This window comes from Sinocyclocheilus grahami, unplaced genomic scaffold, assembly GCF_001515645.1.
Source record: "Sinocyclocheilus grahami isolate Dianchi unplaced genomic scaffold, SAMN03320097.WGS_v1.1 scaffold122.1, whole genome shotgun sequence".
Lineage (NCBI taxonomy): Eukaryota > Metazoa > Chordata > Actinopteri > Cypriniformes > Cyprinidae > Sinocyclocheilus > Sinocyclocheilus grahami.
Window position 1 is genome coordinate 829,071 of NW_015505301.1, and position 27,798 is coordinate 856,868.

A 27,798-nucleotide genomic window follows, 5' to 3' on the forward strand; every position below is an offset into this window, starting at 1 on the left:
GCTCTCAATGTCAAATGCAGAAATGTTAACTGGTATACTGGTATCGGTATCAGGCCCGATTCTGAGCTCCTGTACTCATACTCGTACTCTTTAAAATGCCCAATTCACTTCAGAAAAAGGGGTATCGGTACATCCCTACTTTATTGGGTGGTTGTTCTGCATGCTTAATAATCAAACTCCAGCTGGTCCAAAATGCAGCAGCTAGAGTTCTTACTAGAACCAGGAAGTATGACCATATTAGCCCGGTTCTGTCAACACTGCACTGGCTCCCTATTAAACATCATATAGATTTTAAAATCTTGCTTATTACTTATAAAGCCCTGAATGGTTTAGCACCTCAGTATTTGAACGAGCTCTTATTGCATTATAGTCCTCCACATCCACTGCGTTCTCAAAACTCTGTCTCCTATTTAGCGTCCAAACTCTGGAATAACCTACCTAAAATTTTTCGGGAGGCAGACACACTCTGTCAGTTTAAATCTAGATTAAAGACCCATCTCTTTAACCTGGTTTACAAATAACACACTAACACATATCTAATATTCAAATCCGTTAAAGGATTTTTAGGCTGCATTAATTAGGACAACTGGAACCGGGAACACTTCCCATAACACCCGATGTACTTGCTACATCGTTTGAAGAATGGCATCTACGCTAATATTAGTCTGTTTCTTTCTTATTCCGAGGTCACCGTAGCCACCAGATCCAGTCTGTATCCAGATCAGATGGTGGATCAGCACCTAGAGAGGACTTCTACAGCCCTGAATGTCAGCGGAGATCAGGACAACTAGATGAGCCTCAGAGACAGATACCCAGTAAAGACCTTGTCTCCTAGACGGCCACCGGGACAAGACCACAGGAACCAGAGGAGTCCTCTGCACAATGTGACATTGCTGCAGCCTGGAATTGAACTGCTGGTTTCGTCTGGCCAAAGGAGAACTAGCCCCCCTACTGAGCCTGATTTCTCCCAAGATTTTTTTTCTCCATTCTGTCACCGATGGAGTTTCGGTTAAATATGGGGTGCTGTGTGTACATTTATGAGGAAAAAAAATTAACTTAAATTATTTTAGCAAATGGCTGCAATATAACAAAGAGTGAAAAATTTAAGGGGGTCTGAATACTTTCCGTACCCACTGTATATATATATATACTGGTATATAAGAAAATACACTATAAAATAATAATAATAATATGAAAAGCAACACTGAAAAATGAAAGCTACATAGAAATATATAAGAAAATGAACAATATTTGTTTATAATAATATTATATATTATATAACATTTTATTATGTAATATACATGTGAAGAATATTGATATAATACACTATAAAATAATAATAAATTAATAATTGTGTGTATGCATGCATTTATATACCATGCTCAAAAAACATAAATACTATTCTTTAAAAATAATAAATAAATAAACACATTGGGGTTTTCTAAAACCCAAAACAGTCAATCATGTCATTAATAAATATACCTTACCAGATCCCATATTTTCTTCAGAAACTAATCTTTTAGATTCACTCATTCTCAGCTTGATTCCTTCTACATTTGGGGAGAAAATAAATTCTTCATCATCCTATTTGACCTAGATTCCTTTTCACAGGAATGCCAAAGTAGACAGCACTGTAATATCTGAGCCGTTTCCTGTATTTAAAGGTATTTCCTCATTTCACTAATGTGGTGTTGTTTCAGTAAACTAAAACTACTCAATCTCATTAAAGAAGAGTAACTTTTGAGTCTGCAGGATCATAATAATAATCAGAACATATTAGAAAACTACACAATGCATTTTCAAGACTTTGCATCATAAATCATTCCTTAATGCACAAATACCAGCAGCTTTCCAGAAACTGGGAATCTCTGGAGAAGATCTCACAAATTGGATGTTCTTGTTGTATTAAGAAACCTTCGACATATGGTACACACCTGAAGCAAACATTGTTATGGTTTTCCTGACATCCAGTAAGAGAATGCAACATTGGTTTTATTGTAACTCAAATGAGCATATATTTTACTTGGACTTGTATTGATGGACTTTTGGCTTGTATGTATAGTACAATGAATGGCAGCAATTACACTTTTTTCTAGGTGTAAAAATTATTGTGTATATGAAGATTATAATAGTAATCTTGTTATTTTAACCAGTTATAGTATATTTGACTAAAATGCCATCCAAAAGCTATCCATGTCACAGAATACATGTTTAAAGGAAAAGTTTCACTCAGCACAAAATTACTGCATTACTGTAGAAACAAGAACAGCTTTATTTACTCAATGTGTTGAAGCACATGTTCCTGATCCATCTGATATCTCATCCGCCATAATGAATGTTCATTACTGTCTGTCAGCCTCCTGCAATGTTCAGATTGTTTTCTTTTGTGTTGTTTTTCTGTAATTTTTCTGTAAAATTTGCACTGGGATCAGACTTGTCATTTTTATATGAAAAATGGGATGGTGGCTGTGCTTGGAGTGAGACGTTATTAGTCCTGTTAATTTGTCAGAAGTAATAAATCAAATCACTCATTCACGTGCACATCACGTTCACGTTAATCCAAAACGTGCGGAAACAAGCAGGAGTTTGTGTTTCAGTAGCCCAGATATTAATTTAATATTCACAAGCAAGGACCACACCACCAAATATGTAAATGAATAGTTTATTGTTCAGAGTGTTAGGGATGAGTTGGAAGAGGATGAAAAGGTAAAGGGGACAGGATGATCGATCAGATTGATCTGGGTGTCTGGAATTGTTTGCCCGGAGAGACTCAGGATGGGGGTATCATATCGTTTGTATAGCCTATTTAAGCCAGACTATTAGGACCCCACGATGCAACCTGAAAAGAATGAGGATAGCTGATTTGATTAAAGGGGAGGGAAGGGTGGGTTCGAGAGAAAGAGGCAGCCCGATATATAACGGATTCGGGAAGTGAGGTGATTGGTAGAGACGTGGCCTCGCTCCCGAACCTCAGTTAACTAGTTAACTCCCTTTATTTCAACTTTTTGCTGTTTTTTATTTATATAAGGTTTCTGTCTAAAGAACTTAAATAGATCCAATTGTAAGACTCATTTGGCAAGTCGAAAGAGTCTAAAAAGCTCCTTCCACTCAAAATATATTCAATTTGTGTGTCATATTTTTAACGTTTCCCTTCATCCGTACGTTCACTTCTGATGCCAAGGAAAAGGTGGGCGTAGAAAGGCAGACATTACTTCTGGCCACCATAATATTTCAATTCATCACCAGCAACCTTGTGGTTGCCAGACTTAACCGTTTTCAAAGGTTTAGGAAAATGCAGCATGTAAATAGAAAAACGAATGAGTAAGACTGTTGAAGATGTTCCAAAGGACTGAAAGAGAAATTGTAGCATTTTCTTGCCAGGCTGTGAATATATATGCTGCTTTCAGTTTACTTCATCAAACAGCAGCTTAGAAAGTTATTAATGGTGACTGTTATTTTAAATGACTCTCAGAAAACATAAGTCTTAAGGTTTGTCTTTCATCATTCGCACAAACATCTTCAGTCTTCAATCTGCTGCTGCCAACCGCTGCACGTGTCAATGGAAAATTGAGGCAACTCCCAGCCTCATTTGTCCTGCATGCTGTCCAAAGACAGTCCTCTATGCCTTATTTAGTTAAATGGTACATATGAACTGCTTTCTGTTTCAAACAACCTTCTGTTTAGGCTTATATGAGAAGTTTGAGCTTGGTATGAGACCAAATGATACCATCCTGCACAGAAGACCTTTTCTTTGTGAGGAAAGAAGTAAAGAACAATGTTTTAAAAAAGACAGAGGGACACTAGAGCTATTTAGAACCCGAAATAGTTGAATAAAGTAGTTATTTTCGTTTTCTTTGCGCACAAAAAATATTCTCGTAGCTTTATGTCACATGGACTATTTTAATGATGGCCTTACTACTTTTCTGGGCCTTGAACGTGTCAGTTGCGTTGCTGTCTATGCAGGGTCAGAAAGCTCTTGGATTTCATCAAAAATATCTTAATTTGTGTTCCGAAGATGAATGAAGGTCTTTTGGGTTTGGAACTAAATGAGGGTGAGTTATTTAATGACAGAATTTTCATTTTTGGTTGAACTATACCTTTAATTCATGGCATAGATTTAACAAGATGCTGGAAACATTCCTCAAAAATGTTGGTCCATATTGACATGATAGCATCACACAGTTGCTGCAGATTTGCCAGCTGCACATACATGATGCAAATCTCCAGTTCCATCACATCCCATTGGTGGAAAGGTTTGCAAAGTTTCTCTACTGGATTGAGATCTGGTGTGGAGGCCATTTGAGTTTAGTGAACTCATTGTCATATTCAAGAAACCAGTTTGAGATGACTTGTGGTCATGAACATGGTCAGCAACAACACTCAGATAAGCTGTGGTGTTTAAACAGTGCTCAGTTGGTACTAAGAGTCCCAAAGAGTGCAAAGAAAACATCTCCCACATCATTACACCATCACCAGCCTGAACCGTTTATACAAATCAGGATCGATCTATGCTTTCATAATATTTACGCCAAATTCTGACTTTACCATGCAAATGTTGCACCAGAAATCGAGACTTGTCAGACCAGGCAACCTATTTCCAATCTTCTATTGTCCAATTCTGGTGAGCCTGTGCAAACTGTAGCCTCAGTTTCCTGTTCTTAGCTGACAGGAGTGGCGCACAGTGTGGTCTTTTGATGCTGTAGCCCATCTTCTTCAAGGTTTGACGTGTTGTGCATTCAGAGATGCTCTTCTGCATACCTTCCATATCTTACTGTTGCTTTTCTATTAGCTCAAACCAGTCTGGCCATTCTCCTCTGACTTCCGGCATCCACATTCATTTTTGCCCACAGAACTGCCGCTCACTGAATATTTTCTCTATTTCGGACCATTCTGTATAAACCATAGAGATGGCTTTGCATGGAAATAGATCAGCAGTTTCTGAAATACTCAGACAACAACAACCATGCCATGTTCAAAGTCACTTAAATCGACTTTCTTCCCCATTCTGATGCTCCATTTGAATTTCTGCAGATTGAATTGACCATGTCTACATGCCTAAATGCATTGAGTTGCTGTCAAGTTATTAGCTGATTAGCTATTTGCATTAACACGCGGCTGAGCTCCATCTGAGCTCCATCAGGTCCAACAACCAGAATTATTCTGACATGCTCACAGTGTTGCTCTTTGTCTGTTCTCACTTAGTTGAAAAAGAGCAGGTGAGCATATACACTTTCTGTTTTTCATTTTCCTTAAAGTGGGTATTTCCCTCTGTTTTTTACATTGTCGATTATGCTGTAAGAAAGCAGTGGTTACACTAATATTTCCATGTCCTACGTTATTGCTTTTTTGAGTAATTTCTATCCAAAGGCACCAAACTCCAATAAACAGGCAAAGTTATTTATCAAGGTGTTGAAATCATGTCATTATATGTTAGTGGCACTTTATAATATAAACATATGCTAGTGTGGTAGTCACCCTGCATTATGCTGTTTTGTTATGATGTCAGTGTGGCTGGCTGGTAATTACACTCAAGTTGTGTTTCTGGACTGCAGGCGTCCAGGTGGAACACAACCTGGATGGAGAGTGATGTTTTGGACATTAGCCATAAATCTTGGCTTTCTATGGCACAGCAGACTGCAACTGTGGCAGGTCTGAAAACAGACAGGCTGCACTGACAAAGTGGACTTCTAACTAATAAACAAGTTTTAACAGATGCCTTGAGGTGTCTGAAACTGCAGGTGTTAAATATATTTACTAGCAGCTCCTGGTTTAGTAGTTATCGTATTTACCCATCCTTCTTACCGAGAAGACAGTTCAATTCTTCTACTAAATTAGATCTACAGCATCTATCAGTCTGAATAAATGAAAGTAATGTGGAAGCGTGCTGCTCGATAAAATGATTCTATAATCCATAAGGGAATTGTTTTAGCTGTTACGTTGAGGGTGAGAGAGCAGTAAACACTGAAAATTATTCCATCTGGTTTTCATTACAGACAGATGGCCTCAATAGTTTCTGTGGTCCATGCATTGTACCAGTCCAGGGTTTCAAAAAAAGAATCCAAATCCAGAATCCAAAAATAATAATAATGAACACATTGTGGGCTGAACATATAACTACATTTTCAGGTAAAAAAAGTGTGAGATTCATTGGAACAGATTACTGAAGTTTATTGTAAAATGTTTTTAAACAATGTGAGGTAGAAAACACAAATATATACAATCATGTGCTTACATTAGGCCATTATAACAGGCATTGTGACATTTAGAAGGACAGTGTAAAGTGCCCATTGCAACCTTTTTTGACATATACAGTATGTCCGATTCAAAGAGTTCTGAAGTTTTCCCATTTAAAGGGATAGTTCACCCAAAAATTGAAAATTGTCACCATTTACTCACGCTCATGTCGTTCCAAACCTGTATGAGTTTCTTTTTTATGTTAAACATAAAAGAAGATATTTTGAAGAATGCTGATAATCAGAAAGCTGATGGTCCCCATTTACTTCCATTGTATTTCTTTCCCTTCAATGGAAGTCAGTGGGGACCAAAAACCGTTTGGTTCTTCAGAATTCTTCAAAATATCTTCTTTTGTGTTTAATTTGTACAGTTTTGGAATGACATGAGGCAGAGTAAATGATGATTTAAAAAAAATATTTTTTTGGTGAACTATTCCTTTAAACAGAAAAAAGCTGTACTTGCATGACTAAAATAGCTGCTGTTCTCTGAACGTTCTGAAACAAGTAGTAACAATTAAAAACCATTAGATAAACGTCCAAATAAAATGTTTCAGACATAAAAGATTCCACAAACAATGCACAGATAACACTTTTGTGCTAATGTTTTGAGAACATTACTAAACACCAGACAACTCTGAACAAACATTATATTAAGAAGAAACATTTTTCCAGTAATGCTAACTTTAAGAGAACCTTGCCAGAACGTCAACCAATTTTCTCAGAATGTTCCATGTTAGCTGGGGATGTCTTTTATATCAACAACAAAATATAAATGTTCCCCCTCTGTTTCATTTTTGGTTGTGACCAAACCAGTTGAAAACCATTGCATAGTTCACCCAAAAGTTCTGTCATCATTTACTCATCTTAAAGTTATTTTGAAGAATGTGGGTAACCAAACAGATGATGTAAACTATTGACTTCCATACTACAGAAGTCAATGGCTACCGTCAAGTGTTTGCTCACCCACATTCTTCAAAATATCTACTGTGTTCAGCAAAATAACAAAATTCATACAGGTTTGGAACAACTTCAGGATGAGTAAATGATAACAGAATTTTCATTTTTGGGTGATCTATCCCTTTAAGGAATGACAAAAAGTATTTCATTTGGACATAACATAAAAGCTCGTTTTTGGGAACCTGCGAAATCATTAAATCATAATACAGTTGTTTTTCTGAGACAGTACACAATACCTATGCATACAGCACCTCATTAGAATTAATACTATAGACAAGCTATTCATAACAAGCTATTTACAGTGTTTTAACGATGTGGACGTTTCATATTATGTTTGGTTGGATGTTTTCAGATGTAGTATCCTGCCCTGCAGGATTATACCCACTTTCTTAATTATCATAACAAAAACCATATCAGCAGTCTTTTCTTGCCCTAATGCAAAAAAATACATAAAAATAAATACATAGTGAAAAAAAAAAGAAAATAAATCTATAAATGAGTGAGAACTTCCTCAACATGTAATGAAACTAAAAAGCTAACAGTCTCTAAAATGTTCTTTACAACAATAACAGAAGATTAATACTCCTTAAGTGCTTTTTTCTCTGCAATACAGACACCATATTCCCTGAATGATCCTCTAATTACATGCTTTTTAGGCAATACAATGGCTAATCAGCTTGATGCATTGGAAAGGGTCTCCATCTATAAAGCAAATAGTTCAGTCAACATTCATGTGAAAGAAAATACAGCACAGGCTGGTTAGAGCAGAAAAGTGGCCTCACAATGGTCACTATTACAGCCTAATCAACAGACCGAGTCGATGAGTGACCGCGATTTCAGCACACGCTCAAATAACTGCGAATACCCTGAATGCCTTGCCTCCCGTGGGGTTCTGCAGGCTGCGAGAAAACATAGAAGTGAAATAAGCAACGTTTCCCAAGCCTTAAACATAAGTGTGTTCGTAATGACCAGCATTTGGTGAAAAGCTTATTTAGTAGTGCTGTCAAATGATTAATCGCATCAAAAATAAACGTTTTTGTTTATTTGTACTGTTTGTTTATTTATTATGTATATATAAATACGCAGTCATACAGTATATATTTTGAAAATATTTACATGTATATACATTTATATTATTATATTATATATAAATATATTAAATATATAAACATTGCATATTTTTCTTAAATATATATATATATTTTTTTTTTCTTAAATATATATATATATGTGTGTGTGTGTGTGTGTGCTTGTGTTTGTATTTATATATACATAAAACTTATACACACTACACACTCATATATAACGTAAAAACAATTTTTGGGATGTAATTAATCACGATTAATCGTTTGACAGCACTATTATTTAGTGAAAATAGATGTTTATGATATTTTGATGTATCTTTTGTGATTATCTGATGGGATGGCTATGTTTATTTTAATTGTCGAACACGTTCATTCATCTGTGATTTTGTCTACCATACCTTCGAAGTGACTAAAAAAAGTTGACTCTACCATGCTTGGAGTGGAACCACTGGTACAGCTCTACCCTAATCAGCTTTATTAATAAAGGCCTGTGATTTTGAACGCTTAAGGAGAGACAGGCCGCCCCATACTCTGCCTTACACCAGCTCCACACAGGCCAGTTTGGGCATAAAACCTACCTTTCTGAGACTATGTCGTTTTGGTACGAGGAAATGTACAGCTTCCTGTTGTCTGTGGGCATCACGTCAACGTAACCACCTGATTCGTTTCTTAAAACGCCGGCATGAATTGCAGATCTGCATATACTAGACTTCTGCAAAACAAATTTACATTTAAAATGAAGTGCTTCTTGCTTTCAGTTTGATTTTGAAAAATAAAAAAAAAGCTTACATCTGAATAAATCTTGGTGCCAATGACTCGAGAATGGTGGGGTTTTTGTTGCAGGCAATTCCGAGGACAGTAAATCCTTGTGGGAAGAAAAGACATGGTTGGAAAGATTTGTTCGACAGTGTAATAATAGTAGTTTCAAATGCTATCAGCAAGTTTTGTTTCTAAATAGATTACACAAAAGAACATTTCACCTGGGGGTTTGGTTCATTACAGATCGAGTTTTACCTTGGACAGTGTCTTGCAGGCTTCTGGTAAGGGCACAGCGCAGAAACTGTAGTCTTGCATGTGATAACTTTTACTGAAACAAAGGAAAGATGATTAAATTAATAGTAAAGGTACTGTATGCAACAAGACCCTTCTGTTTTGCACTGGGGTCGTGATTATTGTTGTCAGGGTTTATTTCGCAATGATAACTGACTGATTGTACATTGAACATTGTGCTTTTTCCTCAGCTACTTAGAAAATATATACAATACCTTTCAATTATTATGACTACGACATTTTATTCAGCAAGAGTGCACTAAATTGACAAGAAGTGACAATAAAGACATTTATGTTGAAAAAGAATTATATTTCAAATGTTGTTCTTTTGAACTTTTTATTCATCAAAGAATCCTAAAAACATATGTTTTCCACAAAAATGTTAAGCAGCACATCTGTTTTCAACATTGATAATAATAAGAAATGTTTGTTAAAACTCAAATCAACATAATAGAAGGATTTCTGATGGATCATGTCACACTGAAGACTTGAGATAATAGCCATTATATCAAATATTTCCCTGCTGAATGACACAACTGACCAATCAAAATTAAGTATTACAGAGAACCATGTAATTGTCATTTACCTGTAACTTTGGATACTGTGAAGGCATTGGCACTCTGGTATTTCCTGTAACATTTTCATTATGTTAGATGGAGTTGTCTCTAATGCGCATGAAAGTCAATCTTGAGCAGACTGATTACCCAAGGGACTGAAGTCCATTTTTGTATGATTTGATGAAGAAGTCCTTTCTGCTCTGTCTTGTGACATCCATCCAGCCTCCATCATTGTCAATGACACCGTAATGAATGCCTGCCCGGCAAATACTGGATTGCTGAGGGCAAAAATATTGTCAGTGTGAAAAGTTTAGACTATATGTGATAAGATAAACTGAAAAAAAGATCTTTATGCCAGGCTTACCATGTCATAATACACTGTTCCAACCACTTTCGCCATGCTGTCTAAACAACCAGCAGGACACTCGTACCTATTACAGATGCAATAATAATAATAACAATAATAATAATAATTTGGGAAAAATAATGGCAGAAACTGGACTGAATATTGGAATTATTATTATTATTGAAAAAGACCCATGTGACGTATATATGGCATGCTTTTTTATCTCACCTATTGCATGTGGTGCCTTTACACTGATCTCTTAGCTTTGTGTCACATGTCACAATCTGGGCTGCGTAACAAAGCAGAAAAAACACAGGTGGTTCATTTATGTTTAGATATGCTGTATAATTTAGCAGCACTGCAGAAATGCACAGCTCTGTTCCTGCAGTTCTGTAAAAGCAAGCCGTGGAATTCCAGCAGGAGCTCATGGTGGCCAACAGCAGGAGATCTCAGCTTTCAGTCCAAACCCACTTTCAGCAAAGGAAGCAATTTAAAACCCACAAGTATTCATCTTCCCCAAAGCAAACATACTCAGCAGGGAGATCACCATTATGAGAACAAAAAAAACTCCCTGCTGTACAAAGTGACTTACAACATTAAATATATGTTTGAAAAAAATAATCGACAGATCCATGCCTGGTGAACATCAAAACAATCAGAGTTAAACAGAAATAAATTTGCGTGCTAGCAATTTTTTGTTTTTCAAGCACAACTTTTATTTCGGAAAGTGGTTCCCCCATGATGATGGAAAGTATAATCAGAGACCACAACTTACACATCTGCTCTTTGCTCACAACTGCATTTGGGAGTCTGGTTGGACTTGGGGCCTGTAAACTGGGCCCAGGGCTATGAGGGGCCGCTGGTTCTATAGAATTTCTTTCGTCTGTTTCTTCACGTGGGCTTTGTGTATTTGTTCCATCATCTGAAAGTGGAGCAGAGAAATGAGCAGTCTTACATTTTGCCTGGATGCTATTCATCAAGAAATCTATGAATGCTTCATTAAACACAATATATATACATTACTATTCAAAAGTTTGTGTTCAGTAAGATTTTTTTTCATGTTTTTGAAGAAGTCTCTTAAGCTCACCAAGGCTGCATTTACATGATCAAAAATACAGTGAAAACAGTAATATTTCTGTCAAATATGACCCCAAACCTTTGAACAGTAGTGTCCGTACGGACAATGTTGGAAGCTACTTCATTAAAAGCTCATAACAAACCTTTATAACAGAGGTTTTCTCTGCACATTCCTCCATAGCTGGGTGGACAGGCAGAGCAAGGGGTGCCATGCTTATATGGGGCATATCCCCACCAGTTACCCCTGTACAGGACAAAACACACACAAGGAGAGACAACATTGACAAGCTATCATAATATAAATGCCAGAGAATGAGAGCAGCATTTAATATTAAATGAAGAACAATGAATAAGTTACTCACTTTGGTGAGTAGTTGCACACAAGATAAACAGCCTTTGCCCAGATCTGGCCCCACACATTCATGTTGTAGCACACATTGATCGCACAGCCAATTCGACTACTAGTTGCCCAAACAAGCTGGAATCAGTAAGGAGGCAAAACAGACAATCAGTTATAACTGCCTAAAATAAATCTATCCTTAAAGGGGTCATATGATGTTGCTAAAAAGAACATTATTTTGTGTATTTGGTGTAAGGAAATGTGTTTATGCGGTAAAAATTTTTTTATAAGGTTTATAAGGTATATTTACCTTTATAAGGTAAAAAAAAAACATTATTTGGTAACACTTTACTTGAAGGGGTGTGCATAAGACTGACATGACACATTCATAATCATGACATGACACAAGTCAAGAATATGAAGGAGGTTTTATGCATGTTTATGACAACTGTCATTAAGTGTCATTCGATCAGTTATGTCATTTTTAATGCAAATATGACATTATTTGATCTAACCCTACCCCTACCCTTACCCCTAACCATAGCCCATAACAAAGACATCTCAAACAATGTCATCTTTGCATTAAAAAGTACATAACTGAGCGAATGACACTTAATGACAGTTGTCATAAACATGCATAAAAAAACCTTCATATTCATGACATGTGTCATGTCATGATTATGTAGGTGTCATGTCATGATTATGAAGGTGTCATGTCAGTCTTATGCACACCCCTTCAAGTAAAGTGTAACCCATTATTTTCCACATAGTGTACATTATTGTTTCTCCTCTATGCCCCGCCTTTCTGAAACGCGTTGATTTTTACAAAGCTCATTGGTCTGAAAAGCGAGGTGTGCTCTGATTGGCCAGCTATCCAGTGCGTTGTGATTGGCCAAATCCCTCAAGCGTGTGACGGAAATGTTACGCCCCTTACCATACTGTGATGGAGCGACGAGACAAAAACATTAAAACCCATTATAAACGAGGCATTTGTTGCATCCAGTGGGGACATAATTACGGATTACAGTCTTTTTTCGCGTTGTGTTGCATCGGGCCCATTACCGCGGGAAGTAGGGGTGCTGAGGGTGCTGCAGCACCCCCTGGAGTGTAGCCCACGAAAAAATGGGGGTGCTGGGGCTGTGGTGTTAAAAATAAATGAATGAACAATATGTAATAAAAAATAAATAATATTCATTTTATTAATTAGTATATTCATTAAAATTCATTGAAAAAAGTAGCCTAAGCCTACAATGACAAGAAGCAACGGTTAAATATGAGTCAAGTTAAATCAAATTGACTGTGAAAGTCGTTTCAACTGATTAAACTTATTAAAGTGACTTAAAAAATAATTTGTTGACATGATTTATGGATTATATTATAACCTGTAACATGTCTCTGCCGTACCCAAATTAAGAATTAACAACAATTTCTACAGAGAGCAGAGAAAGAGCGAGAGCCTCTACCTCAGCAGCAACAAATCTCGCATTCTCACATCTGTAGCGCTTATTTTGATCTTTAACGTTAGGTCTTTCCTATTCTTGAAACAAAATTAATTCTTAAGGTTGAATCAATATTACTCTTAATGAAAAACACACACACACAACATCAACAATGCTACAATGACAAAGTCACTTATATTAAACATAAAACTTTTATGAACAGATAAGAACAAATAAGATCAGTGGTTTAGCGTCTACAGGTGCATCTCAATCAATTAGAATGTTGTGGAAAAGTTAATTTATTTCAGTAATTCAACTCAAATTGTGAAACTTGTGTATTAAATAAATTAAATGCACATAGACTGTCTCTGCCGTACCCATATTAAGAATTAACAACAATTTCTACAGACAGCAGAGAAAGAGCGAGAGCGTCTACCTCAGCAGCAACTAATCTGGCATTCTCACATCTGTAGCGCTTATTTTGATCTTTTTTCCTATTCTTGAAACAAAATTAATTCTTAAGGTTGATTCAATATTACTCTTAATGAAAAAAACACACACACACAACATCAACAATGCTACAATGACAAAGTCGCTTATATTAAACATAAACCTTTTATGAACAGATAAGAACAAATAAGATCAGTGGCTTAGCGTCTGGTTATGCAGGGTATGCAGGTGCATATGGGCCCGGGCAGTTTGGGGGCCCACCGAGCTAGGGGCAACAAGGGAATGAATAGAGCCCTGCATGGGCCCGGCCCTTGTCCAACAGCTTTATGAGAATTCTCGGCCCGAGACCGACTGGATCCCGTGTCTTTTTTCTCTCTCTCTCTTCCCCATTACACAGCTATTAAAATAGTTCAGTTTTGGTTTTTAATGGCAAAGTGGTCATTTTTCTTTTTGTTTCTTTATTAAGTTAATTTAGAAATATGTTTGGAACATTTTATGTTTGTTAAATTCAAGTTTTTTGTTTTTTAAAGGAACAACCAAGCGGCAGAGGCAGTGAGTTGAGCATTATGTTTGATCAATTTAGCCTTCTCAAACCAACATGACTTGTCTAAAATAAACAGACATAAAACAATTTATGCATTTCACAGTATTAATTTAAACATTTAACCAAGATAAATTAGCGCTGTTAGGCGAAAATCCAATTGTTTGTGCGGAGAGTGGAAGCTAAAGCATGCTCTGCAGGACATGGAGGCGCCAGCGCAATCACTTGCTTTTTATTTTTAATAACAGCGGAAACTTAAAAATACACCATCATTTTTGCTCATAAAGGTAATAGTATACATCATTCGGAACTGCAAAGGGTCTACTTGTATTTGTGTGCACTCACAATATCAACAAAACCTTGTGCTTTTGTAAAATAAGGAAAACAAACAGGATGCGCTTTCTGTCGTCTTGGTCTTGAGCAGGAACGCTTCACCGACATGATAAATATATCTATAGAATGCTTTAAATTACTATTTTAAAACGAAATAATTCAAATCATTAACAAGTTTATTAACAAATAATTCAAATATCCCCTCACTATTTTTGACTTTTTTTGTTTGTTTTTTATTTTATTATTATTATTTTTTGTTTGTTTGTTTGTTTTTTGGGCTGATGTGCCAAAATTGTGTTTGCATTCAGTAGCCTATAAGGCAGCATTTTTGTGCCACGTTTAAAAATAACTAAATAAATAAGATTAACGTCATAATATTTTAACAATAAAGTTAAAATTACGATAATAAAATCATGTTATATAATGTGAAAATTCCACCCATAGGCCTACTCCTCCAAAAAAAAAAAAGTCTGTGGCATCCGTCATTCTTTTGACTTTTTTAAAAACATTGATTGATCGATTCATGAGACATTCGTTTGTATTAATTTGTTCTGATTTTTTTCAACATGCACTCAGATATTCAAGTTTATTTCGTGCTGCAAATATTAAAGAAGAAAATATAATTGATTAATATGCAGCTTGAACTGAGGCGAATTATCTCACTACAAATTAAAGAGCGTAAAAAGATGTTTGTTATTTGTATTTTATCATAAAATTGACAGAAGGCTGAGACTTTGTAGTAACAAAGCACAAAGCTGCGATTATTGGGTGGCTTGCGTGCTACAAATAATGAATGAACTTGAAAACTTTAAACAACATTTCCAAGCATTAGCCTATAGCCTACCCTAAATAAAACAGCTTGTGAATAGTCATGATTCACATAACTTTATTTACTTCCGAAAAATCAACAATAGGGCCTAAGTTAAGTTAACCGAGTTGGAGCCCATAACATTTTGGGGGGGCCCATACAAATGTTTTGCATATGGGCCCGGCGCTGACTTGCTACACCACTGAATAAGACTGATGTACCCGCGTTGTAACACAAATAAATGTAAGGTTTTTGGATTTTCTCCTTACTTTAAATGCATGCTTATGGCTCATTATTATTAATCGAAAAAACAAAAAACACAAAAAAACATTAAACTTTCAACTTTTATTAACAAAATAAATAAGCATATGTTTTACTCGCATTTAACACAAATAAATAGCCTATGGATTTCCCCTTAGGCTACCTTAAAACGATCGTAGTTTGTGGTTTATTATCTTATTCATTAAAACACATCAGTCATAAAATAGTACAATGGCAAATTCGCATATATTAAACATCTACCTTGCATTGACAAAATGATGGATAAGATGGATATAGCCGTTGTAACCCAAATAAATAAGGTCTTTCCCCTTATTTAAAACAAATGCTTAGTTTGTGGTTCATTGTTATTTTTTTAGTGAAAACCCAGCAACAAAGACATTCACTTATAGGTTATTAAACGAATAAAGTTTTATTAACAAAAGTTGCACTTTGGATCCGCCATCATAGTGTCAGTCTTCTCGCATCACTATTGTCACGTGACCCCCCCACCTCCCATCCCCCCCGCCCCGTTTTATTTCTCAGCCCCCCCCCCAGCTCAAAATACGCGCCGCGTAAACATAAAACCATGTCTGCATTTGTGATCAGAGAAATGACAACAAGCGCTACTCTACACTGCTCAAAACTCGTACTTGAATCATCAGTGACAAATCCTTAAAATTAAAATGTACTTACAGTCCGTGAATCATTGTAGTCTACTCTTCCAGGATCAGGAAACAGTCCTCCATAAAATGTGCTGCACACATCTGAATATTTGGGTTGAACTGTTCTGGAACAGTGTTGTAAATACAACTTAACCACTGATTTCTAGTCGTGTCCTCTTTTGGAAGGCCAAACAAAGTAGTTTCACACGGCGGGCTAGAGTGAGCGGAGGCCGGCTTGAGTGAGCGGAGGCCGGCGAGCTTGAGAACGGTGCGGCCGGCGGATTCGACAAAGGAGCGGCTGGCGGGCTTGCGGCAACCACATGTGACGACCCCGGGCTGGACTCCGCTTCGTCCACGGTGAAAGCCGATCCGGCGATCCACAGCACGAAGTTCTAGGCATGACAAAGCGGATATCGTCCTCTTTTGGAAGGCCAAACGTTGCTTTCACAACGAAACACACAGAACACGAACACACATGCGTCTTCACGACATGGCGGCAGCAACAATACTACAGCGAGAATAAAAGTTACGCCTTCTTTCTTTGCGTGAACATTTGTGCGGCGTTATGCAAATCTTCCCACATCATGACATAGACATGTGGGGGTGTGTTAGAACGAGCCGTTTTAGGTAGGCGTGGTTGACTCTTAACTTTTATAAAGAATATCTATTTGGATTTGAGACTTTAGTCTTTGCAACTTTAAAGATCTTCTTTATGCACCAAGAGCTTGTAACACTTCAAAGAGAAAGGAAATATTGAAATCTCATCATATGACCCCTTTAAATTGCCTTAGGCACTATTTTTATCATAAGGAATATGTGCTATAGTCTATTCAAATCTTTTTGTGTGGGTTTTCCCATCTTGTCCATACAATGACCCCAATCTTAAAAAGAACACACAACAAAAGAAAACAAGTAGTTATATCCATATGATTTACTATATTTCTTGTTATAAGCCAACCTATCACTGTCCATTTTGAAACAAAACTATATAATGGCTTTTACAAGACTTGGATAACAGTGCATAAGCATTTAATGTGTTTTCTTAAAAATAATCTTATTGGAGTTTCTGTTGTTTTTTGGAGCTCAACTGAGTTAGACCATGGTCAATATTTTTTTTTATAATATGAGGTGTTGTATGCTTGAATCTGATTGGCCCGTTGTTAGATTTTCCTACTTACTGTATGGAAAAGAGTTGTGTGAAGATTCTTCAAAGAGAATCTCCTTTTGTGTTAATTATACATTTTTCATTTTTGCTTTTACTTTAAATTAGGCTTTAAATGTTTGGTGGTTTGGTAGTCTTTAACTGTTTAGTAGAAGAAATATTTTGTTGCCATTTACGGTCACTGCTGGATTTTGAGGTGCCTCAAGGCTCTATCTTGAGGCGTCTTTAGTTTTAATATGCTACTTCATGATTTACAGCCATTACAACTGCCTTCTAACATCTAAGAATCATTGTCAAAAAGGCACACAGATATTGGCTCATAACTCATGTTCACTAGTAGCAGACTGAAGCGTTTCAATGCTCTCCTGTCTGGTGCTCTCCAAATGCCCTGTTTAGACTCCAAACAATTTAAAAAGGCTGCAGCTGAAGTGCTGACAACCAGAACGAGAGCACATATTACATTGGTATTAAAATTCCTTCACTGACATCCCATAAATTTCAGAATTGTTTTCAGATCTGTCAAATGCATAAATGGGTTTGCACACATGTGATGTGCTTATGCTATTACTGTATATCTACCTGAGTGTAGTGGGTACAGACTGGACCACTGCACCTAAAAGGGCAGTGAGGGTTACATTCCTGGGGGTATGGGAACGAGTAGTCTTTGACCTCATCATACCAGGCTTGTACATGAGAAGTAGGTGGACCGTATCTGGGGTGAACATTAAAAAAAGCATTATTAGTAATAGCCTAAATTGAATGCATTGGACTAATGCAATATAAAGTCAAAAGTTAGCTGACATGTATACTACTGTTCAAAATTTTGGGGTTGATGTTTTTTTTTTTAGTTTTTAAAAGAAGTGTCGTATGCTCACCAAGGCTGCAGTTATGTGCTCAAAATACAGTAAACACAGTAATATTCTGAAATATTTTTACAATTAAAAACAACCGTTTTATATTTTAATATATTTTAAAATGTAATTTATTCCTGTGATGGCAAGGCTGAATTTACTCCAGCAGCTATTACTCCAGTCTTCAGTGTCACATTCTTTAGAAATCACACTAATATGCTAATTAAGTTATTATTGTCAATGTTGAAAAAAGTTGTGCTACTTAATATTTTTGTGGAAACATAGCATGATAAATTTTTTCCAGGATTCTTTGATGAATAGAAAGCTCAAAAGAACAGGGTTTTTTTAAAAATAGAAATCTTTTGCAACAATGTTGAAGTCTTTACTGTTGCTTCTGAACTACTTAATCTGTCCTAAATAAATGAATAATCTCTTTCCAAAACTTTTGAACAGTAGTTCAAACCACAGTTCATTTGTTTTTTATGTGTTTAGTATTACTCTTGGTTTATGTGTTACTTAAAGTATAGCTGAAATATATGACATCACAATAATAGTCTAGCATGGTTGACTCACAGACTCAGAAACCAAAATAAGAACATACTTACATATCTAGATATCTAGTTAAACTTCTAGAAAGTGTGTCAAACCCTTGCTAGAAATTCCCTCAAGTGCCAGAATCTTTTAAAGATCTGTTGACACTAACTTCAAACATTCTTCAAAACAGCTCACTGTATCAGCATGGTACCTTTGACTTCATTTCCAGGTGGACTGAAAAAAAATGTGTGCCCGTACTAACTAAAGCCAACCGGATTACAGTTTGCCAGATTTAAAAATCAATCTCGAGTTGTATATGCAATATGCATCAAGCGGTCAGTGAACAGCATGTAGGTGGTCTTTGAGTGTGCTATCTGATATTGACACTGATGGAAATATAGCATTTCACTAGTTTAATTTAAATACATGTTAGACATACTGGTGTATTCCAGTCTGGGGTCAGTTAGATTTTGTATTTTTTATTAGTATTTTAAGACTCCTTTTACAAAACAATTAAAAATCACAATGACCCCAAACTTTTGAACAGCAGTGTATTAAAGGCACAATATGTCATTTTCGCCGCTAGCGGGCTCGTATTCAAAATAAAAAAAGAGGTCGTCTGAAAGCCGTCGAAGCGAAACGAGGCTGCTGAACGAGCTTGACACTCGGCTCGAAAGCAGCTGAGCTTTTATTATGCCACAGTCGACCGCTTCCCCTCCTTCCAGTCATGCATATGTGGGGGAAAAAAGCAGCGCTGTTTTATCATACTAGATACATTTGAAAGTTCTGTCATAATGCTACTCTGTGCAGTCGTCACCGGTCTATTAAAACGCACAACATATTAAAGCGTCTTTGGTGTCGAGGGGTTATGACGCCAATGGCAGGCGACACAATGACACTATGGACACAGTCCGTGTAATTTAAACATTCTTCGAAACATTTGGGATAATATAAGTACACAAGTCAGCAAAATATGTAAAATTTTTGGGGGGATATTTTAATAAAAAAATCTTACATATTGTGCCTTTAATAAAGCTAAATTCTAGCTGTATATAAGTTCAACTCAATGACTAGTAAGCTCACATTGCTATAAAACACTAAAGGACATTCAGACCTTCCCCAGTGCACTCCCAGGTTCTGACCAATCTGAGGCAGCAGGCCAGCTGGACCATGTTCCCACAGGCAGGTCTCGGCCCATTCCTGAGCACTCCGCTCCAGTTCAGTGTCCCACACCTAAAAGAAATACAGAGACATGGCAGAGAAATACAGATTCAGATGGAAACAGGTGGCAAGTAGAGCGCTACAGAAACAAAGCTGTTTAATCCCTAATCTTTTGTATGTGTAGTTAAGATTATGACCTGTTTATAATGGGGTTAACAGGAAAAGGATTTAGTCTTGTGAAAGTCAGTGGCTGTTGTAGTCAATAATAGTATGACAGTTTTTGCAGGTTAAGTTCTCTTTAGCCTTCAATACAATGTGTGCTTGCAGGCTGGAGAAAGAACCAGGTTTCTTTCTGGTTTCTTTCTCTTGTGCCCTGATTCAAACTTTTTTTGGATACAATAATGTTCTCCATATGTTTCTGTATCTGTCTTCTGTAGCTCCTGCTCTGTGTTGCTAGTTTTGGTCACAAGCTACATCATTCAAGGCCATTCACATATGTGTTTTTCTGTCCATCTGACCCATATTTTGCTGTTTAATAAAAACATCTCATTATTCTGGAAAAGTAAAACAGCACTTTCACCTTGAATGGAAAGCATACAAAACTCAAGGTTGGAGAGAAACCTGAGCCAGAATTGTGGCGGGGGAGTTATCTGCCCTGTCACTGCCCATACATGTTACACTTTTTCCATGGGAAGTCCCAAAGCACAGTCCAGCGGTAAACCTGCCCCAATAAGGTCCCTAAAATAGCTGAAACATTTGCCTGAGACATTAATCCTTGAAGTGAGCACCTGCCAACTGGATGTCTGCTTGGTTTGCTAAGCCACCCATCAAAGTGGGCCTTTATACTGTAGAGATAAAGGAATATTCTGCATTCAATACAAGTTAAGTTCAATGATAGCATTTTGATTCATCCCTCATTTTCTCAACAACAACAAATAATAGACTACAATGGAAGTGAATGGGGCCATTTTTTGAACAATTTAACAGCAGAAATGTGCATCTTATACTTTTATAAAAGCATTATTATTTTTCTGTTAAAAATTGTGTATCATTCTAGTTGTCAAATAATTTTTGCCCTGACTTAAACCCAATTGAGCATCTCTGGAGAGACCTAAAAATGGCTGTCCAACCAAGTTTACCATCCAACCTGACCGAACTGGAGAGGATCTGCAAGGAGGAGTGGCAGATGATCCTCAAATCCAGGTGTGAAAAACTTGTTGCCTCTTTCCCAAAAAGACTCATGGCTGTATTAGATCAAAAGGGTGCTTCTACTAAATACTGAGCAAAGGGTCTGAATACTTAGGACCATGTGATATTTCAGTTTTTCTTTTTTAATAAATCTGCAAAAATGTCAACAATTCTGTGTTTTTCTGTCAATATGGGGTGCTGTGTGTACATTAATGAGGAAAAAAAATTAACTTAAATGATTTTAGCAAATGGCTGCAATATAACAAAGCGTGAAAAATTTAAGGGGGTCTGAATACTTTCCGTACCCACTGTATATATATATATATATATAGCACCTATAAAAATGCACCTCCAAGTGCTTTACAATTAAAAATATTTAAAATAAAAAAGATAAAATATCAAACTTATATTATTAATATAAGTTTAAAGACTAATAAAAAGATTGAAATTAATATAAAGTATGAATTTGAAATAAAAGTTGGAAATTGAAAGTTAACAATTAGAATAACAAAACGAATTTTTAGAAAAGTCAAATTAAAAGCTAAAGTAAAAAGATTTTTTTAAAAACATTAGTTAATAGTGTTTTTATGCTAAAATCATGTTAATACATTATTTACATCTATATTATTGAAACATATTGAGTATTTTAATATTTACAGATTGGCTCCATTCGCTTCTATTTTAAGTGCCGCGTGGTTCTCTATTTTATATATATATAATACCCTGCAATTGCACTTTTAGAATACTAAACTGTTATACTTAAAGTCTGTTAAATTAGAACAACTAATTTTGTAGTTAATGCACTTTAATTGTGCGGAAGTAGTGCTGAAGTCCAACTAAAGATATACTGAAGTATGTTTGATTGTGCTAAAGTGGACCTATTGTAAGTATACTTCAGGTACACTTTAAATATTTTGCAGTTAAAGACTGATATTATTCAAAGATCATGCAATCCTCATCACTAGTGACATTAAAGCACATTTTAGGCTTAAAAATAAGTCTCAAGCAATGTCAGTAAATACGTTAATAGATCTGAACTATAATTAGTATGTATGTATAATTATTTTTTTACTAGGGTATTAATGGCTTCAGGTATTAGGGTGTACTAAATCATGCATACAAACAAAATCGAACACTACCTAAGCCACAAACAGATTGTTTAGTGGTCAAAATTTATAACTGAACATCAGTTAGGGTTAGGGTACAGATCTGCAAATTTCCACCAGTAAATGGTCTATCCTGCAAAATCTGTAAACTCAAAAAGGCAAAGTGATTCTGTTTGCACAGTGCTCTCGGTACGGGAGGCCCCCGAGAATCCGACCGCACTTAGACAGGACCAGTAAAGGAAAACACGTCCCGTCAGTGCAGACACTCACACTCTTTCACACGCCATTGTTTACTTCATTTGACACCTCATCAGCTGCACGTTTTTTGTCATCTGGTCACATTCCAAGAAAGTGAAAAATTTCCAGCGTCCCTCAGGAGCTCATTTTTTTCTGTTGAGAGGGAAAGTATTAAATGAGAAATGTAGAGTCATTGCAGCTGCTGTACAGCGTATGTGTGCCTGTTGAAACGAGGGTCTGTTGATTGCTCGATTTCCCCCGCTGCAGTCTGGAATTCTGCTGTTTTGCCTAGAATTCCAAATCCGGTATTATAAGAGGCTGTGGAGGGCTGGAGCTGCGCATCATCACATTCCATGTCTCCACATCCATCACACCATTCCTATTACCCTCACTCTGCTGAGCTGCCCAAACTCCACTCCTGACACCCAGTTAACAATCCCTGCAAGGCATCTCTCAAACCACTGCCCGTCTTTCTGAAAAGCTGAAATATAAATGGGTCTTAGTGTTCAAGAGGTCCATGCACCACTTATTTTTTCTGTTCTAAGAGTGTAAACTGTATTAAACGGTCTCATGGTACTGGTTTGTTTAGTGTGCAAAGGAGCCAGGCTTAAAATTCTATTTTAATTTTAGTCTGAAGCAAATGGTTCAAACTACCAGTCAAAAGTTTGGAATCCTTAAGGTTTTCTTTCTTTTTCTTTTTTTTTACGGAAGACTTCTCTTATGCTCTCCAAGGCTGCATTTATTTTATCAAAAATACAGTAAAAACAGTAATATTGTGAACTATTACAATTTAAAAGAACTGTTTTTTATTTTAATATATTAAAAATTGTATTTATTCCTGTGATGGCAAAGCTGAATTTTTAAGCAGCCATTACTCCAGTTTTCAGTGTCACATATGTCAGAAATCATTATAATATGTCGGTTAGGTGCTCGAGAAACATTTGTTATTATTATAAATATTAAAAATGTGTTTTTTGCTGCTTAATATTTTTGTTTAAATCAGTATATATATATATATATATATTATTTAAACAGAAAAAGTTTTTTTATTTCTACTATTTTTATGTATATTTAATCAAATGAATGCATTTAAAAGATCTTTTTAAAAGAATCTTAATGATTCCAAATGTTTGATTGGTATTGTAAAACAGAGCAAATTTAGACACACCTTAAAGGGACAGTTTCTAGTACAAACATGAAAATTCTGTTGTATTGAAAAAAAGAATGTGAAGAAATTGTTGAAGAAATTAAGACAAAATGTTGTGAACTGTTCTTTTAATACCTCTTGGGAGCCGAGGGCTTTGTAATGTTTGGTGGTAATCCAGCCAGACTAAGCATGAGGAAATGCTGCTTCTGAAACAATATTTAACTGTATTTGTTTTACAACACCTCAGATACTGACATTCTGCTAGTTTATATCCACGAGTCAAAATTGCACAGAATGGGAACTTTGTCCATTTCACAGAATGACTGGAAGAATAATGGGAATAATAATTCCTTCCATCTCGACAATGATCCTTCAGACAGAACAATATATATGTGCTTTACATAATGCAAGTGTGTGGTCCTCTGTTAAACAGCCCATTGAAAACTGACAGTGCTTGAGCAAAGATATCAGGGCGTAATCATGCCACAAGCATCAAACGTTCATTGAAGCTGTACAACTGTTTATGCAACCTTCAAATATGCATATTATTTTTATACTTTATTTCTATCCTGCAATGACACCAATTGTCTGTAATAATCTCGTCCCTTTTTATTCTTTTTTCTCATAACCTTCTGGAACCCCACCATTCACTTGGCAAACAAAGACCAGTTAATTACAAACAAATACACACTTGTGTTAGCATTTTTTTCAAGGCTTAATAAATCAGACATAAACCATTTATACTCTTCTGCAGTCCCATTTTACAAGTTATTTTTAATAACCCTATACTTTTGACACAAGAATTTCTAAAGCCTCTAAATCAACATCATCAAAACTTTGCTGAGAAACCTGTTGTATGTAATCTTCTGAATACCTTCTGCCCTGTGATTGATAGTTTATCCTTTTGTTTAGCAAATAAATGCCTTTTAGTATAATTCCAAAAATGTCCACCTTCAGGTCATGAGAAATCATTAATAATTGTATAAAGAAAACATAACAATATCTATGTATAATCGTTTAAGGTAAACATTTAAATTATCCATGCATCATTTTTTTATTTTTAGAAACATTTTGTTAAAATGAGTATCAAATATAATACAACAGGCTTCTGAGGAAGGTTTTTTGTGCATCTCTCAATTATCATTGTATTGCATTTCATTATGTTTTGCAAACCAAAATAGCAAATATCATCTTACTAAGACATATTAAGTAACAACTTATATAAGTAACAACTTATATTTACATGCATTTTATGTATAGTCTGCTATACTGTTGTAAAAGTCTCATTTAGCGGACAGAAAACATTTCCTGTTTTCCTGTCACAATATTTTACAGGTTATTAGTGGATTTATAAATATTAATAATTAATATTAATCTTATTAATATTACTGAAGTTATAGTTCTTTTGACTGCTTATTAAAATCTACTACTTTCTCATCAGGCTATAATAAAAAGGCAATTCATGTTGCTCCCCATTATAAGACTATTAACTCCCAATTCTCACACTTTTGTGATATGTTGAAAAGGAAATCATTTTTGCAAAATGACTAAGTCATGAAGAGCCCATGAATTTGAAATGACAATTTTACCTCTATGCAATACCAAAACCGTTGACTGCAAATCAAGTCAATGCAAAACTGACTGCAAAGTTGTATTGTGTACACATACCACTAAACCACAGTGGATAACTCTTCCTAATATGTGTTATTCAACACATTTTATCCTTTGTTGCAGTGTAGAGATGTTTTACCATGTATTCCATATTTGAAGCCGGTGGGTAGACCTGCCCCCGGAGTTTGTTGTGGAGGTTCAGGATTGCTTGCATGTCACTGGCAGCGATGGCCCTCTTGCTTCTCTGTCTCTCCACCATCCAGTCTCCATCATCATCCAGGTACTTCTCCAAGAGAATGCCGAGATCTGTGGCATTAAACAGCACCATGGCAAACACACTCCGGGTCACCAGCAGGAGAGAGAGACCCCTCAGTAATGCAGAGGTTAAGTGACCCATGGTGGATGAGTTCTGATGATGACGACTGAGGGTCTGAGGGTAACTGAAGAGAAGAGGAACAGCTTTTTAGGCAATAAAGCCGATAAATAAAACAGGTACAACAAAAAGAGAAGGAGATGGGGGAAGGGTTACCTTGGAAGAAAAAGCTAAATTTGTCCAAGCTTTTGTTTACATCTTGAAAATTAGGCTACTATAAGTATTCCACTATAGGAACATAATTTTGCAGATGAAGGGAAGGTACAAACAGGACATGGCACTTGTTTCGCATTTACAACTAGTCATGGGAAGTAAGTAAGACTCACAAAGAACCGAATCGATTAAGCAATTTTTTTACGTCGTGACGCAATTACGTCATCACTTGGTCCCTGGCATTCTGCCTTGCTGCTTAGGCCCATAGGCGGTTTCACTTTTATGCGTGGGGGGGCACCCACTGGCAAACGATCCACAAGCACTTTTTATATGTTCTACATTTCATGTATTTATGTAACACATAATCTACATTACAAATACATTTACAATGAACAATAACTGATGTACAAAGAGTCAAAAAAAAAAACACCTCTTTTTCCGAATTGCGTAGATGACCACTATCTTTCTTTCATCTCTTCTGATAAATTTTCAGTCAAATCGTTTTCTGTGTGTTAGATCAGAGCTAGAGCCCTGCATTTCGGGCCCCGACTTTTTTATGCCCCTTGGGACGGGCTTCGAGACAATTTTCACGTCATAGCTCAGACGCGGGCCGGGCCTCAGGCCTGTTTTAGGCTTCTCCTTATTTTTATATTTTAGACATCCATCAATTACTGATGGAACAAAAATTGCCCCGCTGGTGGAAACAACACGAGACCGTGCTACCGCGACTGTCAAGAGCGGCTAATTTAAAGCTTTCTATAGATATATTTATCATGTCTGTGAGGCATCTATTTGCTGAGTTTCGGGTCATTTTTGTGAAGTGCTCCTGTTGAAGACGAGACGGCAGAAAGCTCATCATATTTGTTTTCTTTATTTTATAAAAGCACAACGTTTAGTTGATATTGTGAGTGCACACAAATAAAAGTAGACCCTTTACAGTTATGAATGATGTATTACTCTTACCTTTATGAGCAAAAATGATGGCGTATTCACTGAAAAAAATGCAAGTGATTGCGCTGGCGCCTCCATGTCCTGCAAAGCGTGCTTCAGCTTCCACTCTCTGCGCTATTGGATATAGCGCACATTTATCTAGGTTTAACGTTTAAACATTGTTATATGCTTGAACTGTTTTATATCTATAGATTTTATTTTAGTCAAGTCGTGATGATTTGAGAAGGCTAAATTGATCAAACATAGGCTCACTGTCTGCCGCTGGCCACTTGGTCGTTACTTTTAAAACAAAAACTTATATTTAACGAAACAAAAACTGCTCCAAACGTTTTTCTAAATTAACTTAATAAAAAAACGAAATGAAATATAATCACTTTGACATTGCATACAAAACGGAACTATTTTAATAGCTGAAACAGTAGTACACTCTAGGCTGTTTTGGGAGAAGCTGTCGGACATGGGCGGGCTAGGGCCTGAGGGTCTCGGGCTATTTGAGGCCCGTGCAGCCGGTGCAGGGCTCTAATCAGAGCAAGTTTCTTATTCTCCTCATAACTGAGAAACTTATTTTTGATGTAGCCGAACCAACGGGCAGCGTGAGTGCAAGCTGCAGTAGTCTGAAAAAGTTTGGATAATTTGCTTTTTGGGTTCAAATAATTTCTGAATATGAAATTCGAAGAGTATGACAATTAGATTAGACTGTGCAGAAATTGAAATCTATACACTAATACACACTATACTCATAGTCACCAATGTTGATGTTGTTAACATTAATCATTTGAGAATAAAGTATAACAATAATAATAATTTGAACGGTTTGATGTGATATGAGCTAACCGAACTTTAGATTTAATCACCATTGTTAGCAAGATTTATGGTAATGCTCTTTTCCTCAGTTGGTCAGAACAAACATGGCAGACTTGTTACTTACTTGTTCAGATGGCAATATACGGTGACAATTCTTATTTGGGTCATATATTCCAAGACGTAGGCTAGAATTTGTGATTGCGAAGTACAGTAAATATCCACACCGGTGCAGTGACTGACTGCCACACATACTCTTCAGAACATTAGATTCATCCATGCTGGAACCGTGCCGACTCACAACCCACGCAAGCTAGATAATTCCACACACAGCTGCAATTCCAGGTTTTCAAACAGAGATGGCGACAAAGAGGCAAAACTTAC

The 27,798-nt window shown here is 36.3% G+C and overlaps 1 protein-coding gene across 1 annotated transcript in view; it reads right to left on the minus strand.

Moving 5' to 3' along the window:
• Window positions 1–7,743: 7,743 nt before the first annotated feature.
• crispld1a (cysteine-rich secretory protein LCCL domain containing 1a) overlaps window positions 7,744–27,798 on the minus strand; it is a 26,482-nt gene continuing 6,427 nt past the window's right edge. The window contains exons 3-16 of the mRNA XM_016278580.1: window positions 25,276–25,419; window positions 19,801–19,919; window positions 17,881–18,013; window positions 11,668–11,783; window positions 11,449–11,549; window positions 11,004–11,150; window positions 10,457–10,517; window positions 10,247–10,313; window positions 10,030–10,160; window positions 9,912–9,955; window positions 9,290–9,362; window positions 9,065–9,140; window positions 8,854–8,987; window positions 7,744–8,089 (exon numbers count right to left, since the gene is read on the minus strand). Of these exons, the coding sequence (XP_016134066.1) occupies window positions 8,038–8,089; window positions 8,854–8,987; window positions 9,065–9,140; window positions 9,290–9,362; window positions 9,912–9,955; window positions 10,030–10,160; window positions 10,247–10,313; window positions 10,457–10,517; window positions 11,004–11,150; window positions 11,449–11,549; window positions 11,668–11,783; window positions 17,881–18,013; window positions 19,801–19,919; window positions 25,276–25,419 (1,398 nt within the window). The 3' untranslated portion in view covers window positions 7,744–8,037. The remainder of the gene's footprint in view (window positions 8,090–8,853; window positions 8,988–9,064; window positions 9,141–9,289; window positions 9,363–9,911; window positions 9,956–10,029; window positions 10,161–10,246; window positions 10,314–10,456; window positions 10,518–11,003; window positions 11,151–11,448; window positions 11,550–11,667; window positions 11,784–17,880; window positions 18,014–19,800; window positions 19,920–25,275; window positions 25,420–27,798) is intronic.